Source organism: Sander vitreus, chromosome 3 (genome assembly GCF_031162955.1).
Source record: "Sander vitreus isolate 19-12246 chromosome 3, sanVit1, whole genome shotgun sequence".
Taxonomy (NCBI): Eukaryota; Metazoa; Chordata; class Actinopteri; order Perciformes; family Percidae; genus Sander; species Sander vitreus.
Genome location: NC_135857.1, coordinates 12,050,489 through 12,062,846, shown reverse-complemented (window position 1 = coordinate 12,062,846; position 12,358 = coordinate 12,050,489). Strand labels below are relative to the sequence as shown.

Sequence of the window (12,358 nt, the reverse complement as noted above, 5' to 3'; positions counted from 1 at the left end):
TTTCTACAAACTACAACACCGAAAAGAGATGCAAACATATTTTCAAAAATAGGCATATGCTTATTTTTTATAAGTGTGGTAGTACAACTAGCAGGAGACAAGTTATAATTGAGGTAAGTTTGGAGACACTACCTTATTTAATCATTAAATTAATAGCCTACATATTTTTGTTGTATCTCTTTTCTGTGTTGTAGTTTGTAGACGTTCCCTAAGCACTCAATTGCCGTCTCAACACCAGAACTAAACAGGGCTGAACTTTTATGCATTTCTTTCACATCTACTGCAGTCAGATTCACTGTATTCACTCGGAAGGAATCACTTCACATGGGTAGGCACTTTTAATGACATTTTGAACATGTTAAGAGGCTAAAAACAAGTTTACAACTTGCCCTGTTTAAGCCTGTTGGGTGCTAACGCTAGCAGGAGGATAACACAGTGTAGGCAGCACCGATTGTTTTTGTTTTTCTTGCTACTGACAGCACTCCAAATTTAAGACACTCATACCAAAGCACATCCTCAGCTGCTGTTCAAAATACCCTGGGCAAGGGGCGCTACTGCTGGGACCATGACCAAGTCTTGAAGGCCATAGCGGATACCATCTGCAACGGGATCAGCCACTGCAAGCCCCTCTGCTCAGCAAAGACGACCATCGCTTACATCAGAGCTGAGGGAAAGCCAACATCTGCTGCCAGCAACCCCTTTACTGGCCAGCTTGCAATGGCACAAGACTGGGAACTGAAGGTAGACTTTGAGGAGCATCTTAACGCCCTGACAAACCAAGCTGACGGGCAGGAACTAGTGGCGACGAAGGCAGACTGTTGGGTCGCCTCACATCGGCCCACGTCGCCTTTGTCTTGGCCAAAGATAAGCACTGGAACACACCGCAGAGACTAGAGCCGACGGCCAAGTAGGTTCTGCCCCTGCGTGAGGGGAAATAACTCTCCATACCAGCAGGCAGCGGTAATCTATTTGTCATCATATAAAGGGAAACCGGATACAAACGTCTTTATGATACCCACAATGAACAAATCCGCAGCGGCAGAACCGAACAGAGCCTGCAGTCCCTCTGCTTCACTCCCCGCCGGGAAGACAACGGACACTGGGAGATGGCTAACCAGCCTGTCCCTCTTACGGGCTGTCATCCGTTCTCGCTACGGTGGAAGTAGAGGGACCAAGCCCAAACAGCCCGCTACTGGCTCGTTAGCAATCGTTAGCTTGCTAATTCCACCCACCCAATATGCCTTCATCCTACACTGGTTACAGAAAATTAGCCAAACAAAGTTGTCACTCATGTCACGATAGCAATATGCTTTCCTACGAAGTGACAAGAGTGTGTGAATGAAACATTAAGTTGTTTAATTTGACTAATTAAGAGGCTGGGCGGCTGGCTAGTAAGCTAGCTTGCTTGCTAGGGGGCTAATTGTTTAGCGGTGTAGAGGGTGCAGAGAGAGGGAGGTCTGTTATGGTCTGTGTATTCAATTTCATGGTATAGGATATTAGTTTATTAACGTTAGTTTATTTTGTAATGTGTAGGTATGTAGAGATCTTTTTTAAGTTAGTGACATTCACATAAACAAAGTATTGTACAGATAAGTGATAACAAAAGCAGCTTCAAATCCATATACTGGACCTTCCACACACCTGTCTTCAGGTCCCTATAGTCCACCCAGGATAAGGAACATTATTTCTCAGATCATTGGGATTAGGAATAGCAGCAAAAAGAGAATTTATAAATTTCTTGTCATCCCAAGTCGGGGCATATATCAAGGCCAGGACCACCGGAGTACTTTGTAACTTGTCTGTTACTATTACATATTGCCCGTTGGGATCAGAAATAACAGCAGAGGGTTCAAAAGCAATGTCCCTGTGTATAATAATAGCCGCTCCTCTAGCCCTCTCGAAAATCTAGAATGAAAGAAGTGGCCCATCCATGGCCTTTTAATATGTGAGATTTCAGAAGTTCGAAGGTGAGTCTCTTGTAAAAAGAGAATGTTCCCTTTAAGCTGCTGTAAGTGCGAAATTACCTTATTGTCTTTAGTGATATTGTTTAAGCCTTTGATGTTCCAAGAAATGAAACGGACCGCCCTACCACTCACTGACATGGCATCCTAACTTGTAGTGTAGTTGCCTGAGCTGGAAGAAGAAAAAAAAGAATACACACACACCCCAAACCACAACAACAACAAAAAAAATATCCCTCCTCAGTAGCAGAAAATTCTCCTATCCTTTCAAAAACCGCCATTAATAATAACCCAAGTCCAACTTTATTAGAGAATGGAAAAAAAGGAAAAACAGAATTCACAAATTTACTAAATGAAACTATTCTTAATACCCACACCTATCTCAAATGAAGCACTAGGATGTAGCAGTGTGGTATATTTCACCATATGCCTATATATATATATATATATATATATATATACATACACAAAAGAACAGCACCCCTAAATCAACAGGGTGGATATGCATTAAAATATTGTAAACATCAATTAACTGAGGTAATTAAAGTTTGCATTGGAGAGCAAGTGCTTAATACTGTAGGGTAGAGCTGAAGATCTTTGCCTGAACCCGACGGGACCCAATGGGTCGGGTCTGGTTCGGTCTTATTTTGCTGTCATTTTACACAGGCTCGGGCCGGGCTCGGGCTTGCGCTCCGGGGTTACACGCGCGGTAAATGAGCAGTCAGGTGACAGGTCAGGTGATAAATTTCTATTAGAGCGAAAATGGATGCTGAGGAGGTGAAACGGAGGCTGGCCTCTGGCGATTACATCTTGGTTGCACCAGCAAAGAAAGCAAAATCTGAGGTTTGGAAAAGTTTTGACCATGTGCATAATGAGAATAATGTTCCAGTGGGTTATGTGAAATGCAAAAGATGCGACATTCTGTTAAAGTACAACAGCATAACGACAGGGAATTTGTCACTGATAAGGCATGTTGCTGTTCAACACCTGCCAGTGCCCAGGATCAACCTACAATCACATCGTTTGTTACAGCATCAAAACCCATCCCTGCAAAGGTGAAACAAACGGTGACAGAGAAGTGTGTCAGCTTTTGCTGTAAAGACATTAGGCCTTTCAATGTCGTAAATGGCGAGGGGTTTGAAGAGCTGGCGCAAGAACTAATTAATGTCGGGGCTGTAAATTCTGTTATTCCCCGCCGTGTGACAATTGCGAAGAGGTGCACTGACATGGCAGAAGAAAAGAAGGAAACTTTAGTACAGAAACTCAAGACTTTGTTGAAGGATGGCACAGTCGCAATGACCACAGACATGTGGACAGAGGATTATCGGAAAAGTAGTTATTTGACAATCACATGCCATTTCATAAGTGAGGATATGGAACTGGTGAATAAAACCCTGACAACTACAATGTTCCCTTTGGAAGAAGCAAAGACGGGAGAAAATATCAGATGGGAGATACTGAAACTACTGGTGACAAAGTTTGGCCTTGACGCTTCCTCTCTCAGCAAATATGTATGGGTGACCGATGACGGGGCAAACATTAAAGTAGCTCTGCGGCCATACCAGAGATTGGACTGCATTGACCATGTCATTAATACGGTACTGCGCCATGGACTCGACATTTCCGAGTTATCCAAAGCCGACGGTGCTCCGCACATAGGAGATACCATTTCTGCTGCTAAATCATTGGTGAGGTACGTTAAACATTCGGGGTTGGCTGCACAACTGCATTGCTGCAAATGGGAGACACTCGGTTCAGTACGGTGTACCTCACACTGACTTCTATACAGGCCATTTATCACGAGCTCCATGAAAAGCTGGAGGCACGAGGGGAGAGCATGCGCACTGAAAAAGTAGCACCGGACATACTGGGCTTTTTGATAGACTTTCTGAAGCCGTTCTATGAAGCACAGCGGGAACTTGAGGGAGACAAGTATCCAACACTTAATAGTGTGTGTCTCTGGTATGAGAAAACGCCAGTGTCAGCACAATCCCCTGGACTCCCCTCAGCAAGCTGTCGTGCGTAAATGGCACGGAGACTGGCTCGCGCGTAAAGTGATAATACAGGACCTCCACAAGATCGCAACATTCCTCTGGCCAAAATTTAACCAGCTGAGAATGTTGTCATACTCAGAAATGCCGTACATGCTCATGCCCGCACTCTTATGCAAGCCATGGCTGCAGGTGCACCAGATGTGGAAATTCGAGACCCAGAGCTCTCCGGAGTCGAAGCTACTCCTCTGGCAAAAAGGGCGAATTTTGCGGCGTGGGAAAATGTAAGGCAAGCTGACGGGGAAGTACTGACTCGCTACATTGAAACGGCTGTCATGGAAAATGAAATGGATGTTCTTGGCTGGTGGAAGCCAAGAACATCCTACCAACAAACAATCCTACCCCAAACTTGCAAAACTATCATCTACATCTACCATCTACAGTGGATTCAATACTTTTTCTCCACAAAAACATGTAGCCTAATCTTGGTGAGTAAAGGTTTTTTCAAATTATAATTAAATATTAATTGACTCTTAAATGCATAATGTAGGCTAATGTTGGCATTATTCTTTTATTCAATTTCAGCTGCTGTTCACTGTCGCGTTGAGGCCGGATTATGGAGAGAAGTGGCGAAGCAAATCCTGCGGAGCCTTTATCTTAATTTCTTTATAAATACCCATCATAATTTATAATTTATGTTAATTTAATTTAATTTGTTAAGAAAGACTCCTTTTTATAGGCCCATAGGCCTATTTATTGGCTAAGTGAGTAAGTGTGTATGCCGCCTATTTAGAGTGCTGAGATGTTACGATGTTGAAGGACTTATTTTATTTTTGTTCCAACTTCCAAGTGCCTATAGCCTACGTTAGTCATGAATAAATTATGTTAAACATGTATAAATGACTCATTCTTGGCAAAACAGCACATTTGAATAATGTTGGGCTGTAAACGGGTTTGGGCTTTTAAAAAGCTGTCAATCAAAATGTACTTGTCGGGCTCGGGCCTTGTCGGGCCGAACTTTAAGGGCCCAATTATAGCTCTACTGTAGGGCACCTCAGAGTTCCAAGGCCACTGTAAAAAACTGTATTGATAGTAACTGCTATAGAGAGAAAAATAAAAGGAAAAGCTACTGCAATGAAATATCTGCAGCCAGCTGTAGTTTAGAAGCATAACCCACCATGCTGCCACGTTGGCCAAAAACAAGACTGCAGAAAACAACAACATGAGACCAATACGCAGCAGTGGAGTCCAAAGGCCATCTTGGAATCCTTAGAGATTTTTTAAAATACATGCTATTGTTAAAATAAATATACATATTAGTTACAAGTAGTTATGTATATCTCATTGTACTTTTGCCATCTTATGGACATAATGTAAATAGTTATTCCAATCCTTCGAACCCATGTGTTTTTTAGAAGGACCATTCAAATGTAATTTTTGGCCAGTTTTGACAGCTCTTATGTGTATTGATCAGATGAGATGAAAAAGGAATGGAGCCTTGTGTGCGCTCTCACATGTGTGCGTCGTTTGTTTGCATTCCTCATTTTCAAGCTGAGCAGCCAATAAGATGGATTGGCTGTTCAGTCGATCGCAGCCGAATCAGACGAGAAAAGGCAGTCAAAGGCCCACGCGTGGCGACGCTGCAGGACATACCTCACAAACTAGGGCAATGGTGGACATACGGCTGATGGTCGCCTTGGTGTGTTAGGGCCTTAAAGTTCCCAGAAAAGGTTACAACAACACTAAGGCCAGACATGGTGCTAGCCTCCAAGAAAGTCATGAATGAATTAACTTAATTTATGTACCGTATTTCATTCACAGAATGTAGCACAAAGTGTTTTAAAAATCAGCAAAAATAAAAACTGAAAACCTCCTAGAACTCACTGTCCCTTGGGAAGGTTTGCCTTGAGGAGTCCAACAAGAAGAAGCAGGTAAAGTATGCTGAGCTGATGGAGAAATGCCACAGCAACAGGAGGCAAGCGAGGTGCAAGCCCATTAAGGTGGGATGTTGAGGGTTTGCAGGCCAGTCCCACAGGGATCGGCAAAGGGCTATCAATTTTCACATTTGTCACAGAGGCAGCTGAAATGGCCTCAAGGTGGCTGTGGATTAGGAAAGGAGAGCCGTGTGTGCACTAGTGCTATCTGCCATGGCTTGATCAATGCCGACTGGGTCACCTGGGCAAGGTTGTCTGATTGTTGAAAGACCCAAAACACCTGATGACCCCAAGAAACATGACTGATGATGACAAGATACATTAAGTGTGCATGTGTCAATGTGTTAGCTAGCACTGAGGCAACAGTATTCCATAAAAGGTTTGCTTTATTGGATTTCGAGCATGAATCTTTAATAATTCATATGACAACACAGCAATTGCTTTCTTATTTATGTAAATTATTCAACAACACGCTGTGATTTTCATCTTTGTATTATGATTTTCTTGTTGTTTTTTTTCGGTTTCAGAATTATGACATAGCACTTTGGAGCAAAAATGCAAAACAGGAGACCAAAAGCTGAGGCTAAAATAGCAAAAATATGGACAGCCACTGTATATTTCCCTGCTGTGCTCACATAAACTGGAATGAAAGTAATCCACACTGCGAAGAATATCAGCATGCTGAAGGTGATGAACTTGGCCTCGTTAAAATTATCAGGCAGCTTCCGGGCCAAAAATGCCATTAGGAAGCACAGGCAAGCCAAGATGCCGATGTATCCAAGAACACACCAGAAGCCAACCTCGGAACCAGTAACACACTCAATGATGAGGGTAGCACTGTAATTTGTGTTGTTGTTGGCATGAGGTGGACTGGTGAGCAGCCAGATAACACAGATTATTACCTGAGCGGAGGGAAAAACAGGATGTTCATTTTAAATCAACACAGTTGAAAAGATTTGTATAGAGTTGATTTGTGAAAAGTGTTTATACCTGAACAGCTGTTCCTAAAAGCACACTTGCTTTCTGCTGGTTGGGTCCAAACCACTTCATGACATTACTTCCTGGCAGTGTGGACCTGAAAGCCATTAGGACCACAACTGTCTTGGCCAGGAGGCACGAAATGCATAGGGCAAAACTGATTCCAAATGCTGGGTACCTGATACGGCAAAGCCAGTCTGAAGGCTCACCAATGAACAGCAGGCCAACAAGGAAGCAGACAGCAAGAAACACCAAGAGAAGGAGGCTCAATTCCATGTTGTTGGCCCGAACCAGAGGCGTGTCTTTGTATGTGAAGAATATGGCGAGGATGGAAAGGGAAAAACAAGCTCCGAGGATAGATACAACACACAGCACAATACCCATTAACTCATTGTAAGACAGGAACTCAATAGTCTTTGGGATGCAGAGAGATCTGCCTTTATTGGGCCATGTGTTCTCTGAGCAACGTGAGCACTCTAAAGAATCTGGAGATGAGAAGAGAAATCTTTAGTTTAGAAAAGCCACAATTAGATAAAAGCATATCTAGAGAAAGTGATTAAAGCCATAACACAACACACCAGTCGTGTTACTAACTTCTCCCTCAGCACAGGGGACACAGTCAAAACAGCAGATGGGTTCCCCCTTTCTCCTGGCGATGCGGGAACCTGGAGGACAACTGTCGCTGCATACAGACCGGAAAGCCTGAGAGGCAAAGTTCAGCCACTCAGAAAGACACTGATTTTAATTAATATTAGACAGTGTCTCTGCTTTGTTATGCAATACTGGTCTCTGCAGACAATATTTCATATACACATTAAAAGGTGTGATCACTTCAGGTAAACAACATCCCATTACAATAACATCATAGCTATACTTAGCTGCAAGTTGTTCAATCAATATTGGGTTATTAGTGGGGTTTATGTTTTATATTTGTTTATTTGTATTTGTTTGTTTAACAATAAATTATTTTGCAAAATAATGAGAACAAATTAGCTGATGTGTTGATCAACAGTACATACAAGAGCCTAAGAGGTGAACATGGTCTCAAGCCTGTTTGTAGAGAACACACCTGCTTCCCAACAGGCCACTGAATCACTGAGTCATTTATGACCAGGCTGCGTCCAGCGGGCGAGGAGGCGTCATAGAAACCTACTTTTACCAATTGTAGTGAGCCGTCAGGCATCCTTTGCCAATTCATGAGATCATAATAAGCAATGGGGTCACCGTTTTGATCAAAGTTGACTTTCTCCCCCAGTGCAGAAAAATTAGCACGCTTCATATAGTGGATTAGCTGAGGGAGCAAGGGAAATAGGTCATATAAACACTATGGAACACTTGACTTCTTATTTATCCTTTTTGTATTGTTTACTTAGCAACAATTAGCCTCACCTGCCAAGGTTCAAAATTCTTTGGGTCTGCACAGGTGCCATTAGGTAAAGGCCCTTGTCCAACTATGCAGTTACTCATATCTTGCAAAGCATGGGCCACCAAATACACAGCCTTATAGACATTATATGACACTCTTAGCTGTGTCACATCAGAATAAGCAGAGTAAACATCATTTAAATCCTCAGTCCCTTTACATGGCAATCTGTCGAGGTAGTTGTCGCCCACATGGGAGTGGCTGTTCACTGACCCGTTCAGTCGGCAGTTAAACATCTCTTCCCAAAATTCTGCCAAGAAAGCTGATTTATGAATACTGTATGGTCTGAGACTCGTGAGGTGTTGTTTCAGCCCTGGAATCACATCAGCTCGCCGGATGGCAAATCCTAGTGTTCCTGTCAGCAGATCTCCAAACTCTTCCCAGAGTGATTTGGCAGTCGACCAAGCCTCACTAGCTATCCACTGCAGGCCGGTTATATTCTGACGTCGGATCTCTCTCAGAATGCCATTCATCTCTGACTCACTACAGAAGTTAATGATGACCTTTGAGGACGCCATCTAAAAAGTTAAAATATGTGTATAGTTAATATTCAATGAAATTATGAAATTAAACTTTAATTAAGTGATGTTGTGTTGGATCTCCTTATTCATTTATATGAATATGATTGACATTCAAGCACCTATAATAATATAGAATACTTAACCCTTGTGTTGTCCTCCGGTGACCCGGAGGATAACACAAGGGTTATGTACTTCCGTTTACTTTGTTGGGAATTGCTCTCTAAACCCTGTCTCTTGTAAAGTAAGTAAGCAAAGTTTATTTCTAGAGCACATTTAAACACAGTTTAAGCTGACTAAAATGCTGAACAAAAAAGCACTGGTGCTGTATTAGAAGAATTTCTAACACAAGGGTTAAAAATTCTGCTCTGCTGAATAGATATATATTTTAAATATGTTCATGAACAAGCCAAAAAAAATTGCGCAAAAAAAGTATTGAAATAGTTAAATATATCAGCTAAAAGAGGTTTCAAATGAAGTTGAGAAACTGTGTCAGATAAGAGCTGAATTAACTCTTTGATTATTTGTCAGGACACAGTTTGTAGTATTGCATTACTAAGCTTGGGGAGCCTAAATGAAACAAATTTTAGGCTTCAAGGTTAGTGCATTAAATATTAAGAGAGTCACATTTCAAATTATGTTAATGTATTTGACACAAAGAACAAATTACCAACAATGCTGTAATTGAAAGTGTCATATAAATGTGTACACACACACACACACAAACACACACACATATATATATGTATGTATATATATATATATATATATATAAATGAAAGCTAGGATTTATTGCAGGTTTATGCTATTTTGTCTTGTGGATGTTTTGGCTATTTTTCTGTATGTATAAACATTTTATATTGACCCAAATGTACCTGAATAACATCCAGAAGCTCATCTAGAGCCTGCTGACTCAGGACTACAGGGTAGAAATGAGTGTAGGCAGCACACACACCATACTGCACCGACTCCTTCAGGAAGAGCTGGATGGCAAAGCGAGCATAATCAGATTCCACGCCAATGATTCCCACCCAAGTCCAGCCAAAGTAGCTAACCAGCTGGGCCAGGGCTCTGATCTGGAAGGCGTCACTGGGCATGGTGCGCATGAATGTTGGGAAATCCCTTTGGTTACTCAGACAGCTGCAGGATGCAAAATAGCTCACCTGTTATTATAGAAAACAACAATTAACCTTCTGCACAATTTGGCTCACTGAAAAGCCTTGTTGAACAAGAATCACATTTCACCACACAATACCACTGTCTTTACAAGCACTCAGTACTGTAGTTTTCCCTGTACTAAGCAACTTAACTGCTCAACTGTAAAAATGGAAGATGAGTTTAAAATATAGACATGTTCTATAAATGTCTAAAATACAATTTTGCCATTTTTTTCACTATAAGCATAATACTACATTTACAAAGGAAGCACTGTACACTTAAATATCGGATCAACAGCAAGACATTTATCCTTCTCCACTAAAAAAAAACCATGCTCTGCCAAATTTCGAATTTTTCAAATTAATTGAATTATAAAGTATTTCTCTTTGGGTCGAGACAATTCCTTATTCTTAGGCAAAATTAAACATCTTAAAAATGTAGTATCTGAAAAGTGCATTAACTTAAAAATGAAATGGGGCTGCTGTCCTTTTCTCTGTAAAGTGGACATTTTGAAGAACTATAGTTTTACCAGTGCATCAATGATTTGCAATTGTATGGTACTTCATCAGCATAAAGAAACCGCAAAAGGCATTGCAAAGACTTATTAACACTATCACAACAAAAGCTCACACACTATCAGGCAGTCTCACCAGGGGTATATGGAAAGAACCCAGGCTTCTTAGCAGAGCCATAGACAACCCAGAAGCAGCATCTCCTATGATTACTGGGGACACAGTACTTTGTACGGCAGCACAGCCTAAATTAGAAATAATGTTCCTTTCTTGACCTTTGCTTCTGTTCACTCTCTCGGCCCTGGTGCTTATATCTGGCTGGCCGTTCACCAACAGCAAAGCTGCTCTCAGTGACACAGGTATGTCATCACAGCTGTCACGGATGTGGAAACCCAGCTTGAGCTGTGGCAGTAGGTCACTGCGCTGGTTGATCTCATTAATTGCAAAAGTCATAGTCTGCATCCAGCGCAAGGCGCGAGAGCTGAAACTGTACAAAAGTGAAAAGCAGTTCATCACAAAGCACAAATATATCTGCAGCCTATGTTAAAATACACACATACATATACACATAAATAAAAAATCGACTGTATACAACACAAGCCAACTACTATCAAATTCAGTCAAATATTCACTCACTACTTATACATATTAGCTGTTGGTTTTGTTTTGTATGTTGAAAGAGAAGACACAGGGCTGTAGTGTAAAGGGAATAAGCCCCCTATAACTACATCTCCATCTTCATACAGACTATTTTTCTCCTCTTCACCCAAGAAAACACAGTCATCCAGAGCAGCAGCTGAGCTAGGTTTGCGCCCAAAGAGAGAAAGTAACATAAGAAGCTTTGCAGCCGGCATTGCCATAGCTAGTCCAGGTTTAAAGGAAAGCTCCAGCTAAATATTTCAACCCGTGAATACTCGAGCTGCCCTTTCATACACATACACATTATGATATGTAAGGATGCAGCGGGTTTATATACTGTAGTTAGGACACATACATCAGAGGGGACTGCCCAGATACAGTAGCTGTGACATCATTACACCTTTGGTTCCTGGTGTAGGGTGAATATACAGTAGCCCAATTAAAAAAAAACTATCTTCATATTTAACTATTCAGTTGTTGAAAAATTAATTGCCCGTCTATGCAGATGTGCGGAATGTCATTTTCGGCAGGGGGTGCTGGTGGGGGGGGGTCTCTCCCCCTCCCCTCCATGAAGTACAGCTGAGCTGACGGTGCGTACTGCACAGCAAACTCAGAACAACGAATAGCGAAGTGTGTGACAACTTCTAAAAAGATTTGCGCTCTGGAGTTTGGCTGATAAACTCTGCCATGAGACCCTGAATATCAGATCATCCAAAATGTCTTTGTGGACGTGAAGCAGTGTGGTATATGAAAGTCTACTCTGAGTGATAGTGCTACGGAGCCAGTTTTTCAGGCGGCGAAGAGCTGAGAAAGACCTTTCGGAGCCAGCAGTAGACACTGTTAAACAGAGGCACAAGTGGATCAGCTGTTCCACGGTGAAGAAATCAGCTGTTCCACCCCTGTGAAAAGCCCTCTTGTTACTAAAATGATCCCTTTCTTCATCCCACACCCCAGACATGACATACAAAATGTCGTGGAACAGAAACAACAACCAGAGATATTTATAAGCTATCATTTTATTGTCATCACAGTTTGCTAACAGGGGGTGCTGCACCACCAACAGGGGGTGCTGCAGCACCTCCAGCACCCCTACCTACCTCCACGCCCCTGCTCCTATGGATATATGATTCACTTTTCTGTTTTTTGTTGAATTTCTTTTAGTAGTCTGCATTTAAAGCTCTAGTGCGTAATCTTTTTTATATTAATGAACGTCCGTTATATTAAAGCCACTGCCAAATGAGTTG

The 12,358-nt window shown here is 41.9% G+C and overlaps 1 protein-coding gene across 1 annotated transcript; it reads right to left on the bottom strand.

The window, feature by feature from the left end:
• Positions 1 to 6,368: 6,368 nt before the first annotated feature.
• On the bottom strand, positions 6,369 to 11,248 carry LOC144515283 (extracellular calcium-sensing receptor-like). Its single transcript, XM_078245992.1, has 8 exons — positions 11,112 to 11,248; positions 10,614 to 10,962; positions 9,681 to 9,968; positions 8,254 to 8,805; positions 7,934 to 8,155; positions 7,443 to 7,566; positions 6,877 to 7,349; positions 6,369 to 6,788 (listed from the first exon to the last, which is right to left on the bottom strand). Exons 1-8 carry the CDS (start codon positions 11,120 to 11,122, stop codon positions 6,369 to 6,371), a joined length of 2,439 nt encoding a protein of 812 aa, XP_078102118.1. The 5' UTR covers positions 11,123 to 11,248.
• Positions 11,249 to 12,358: the final 1,110 nt, after the last annotated feature.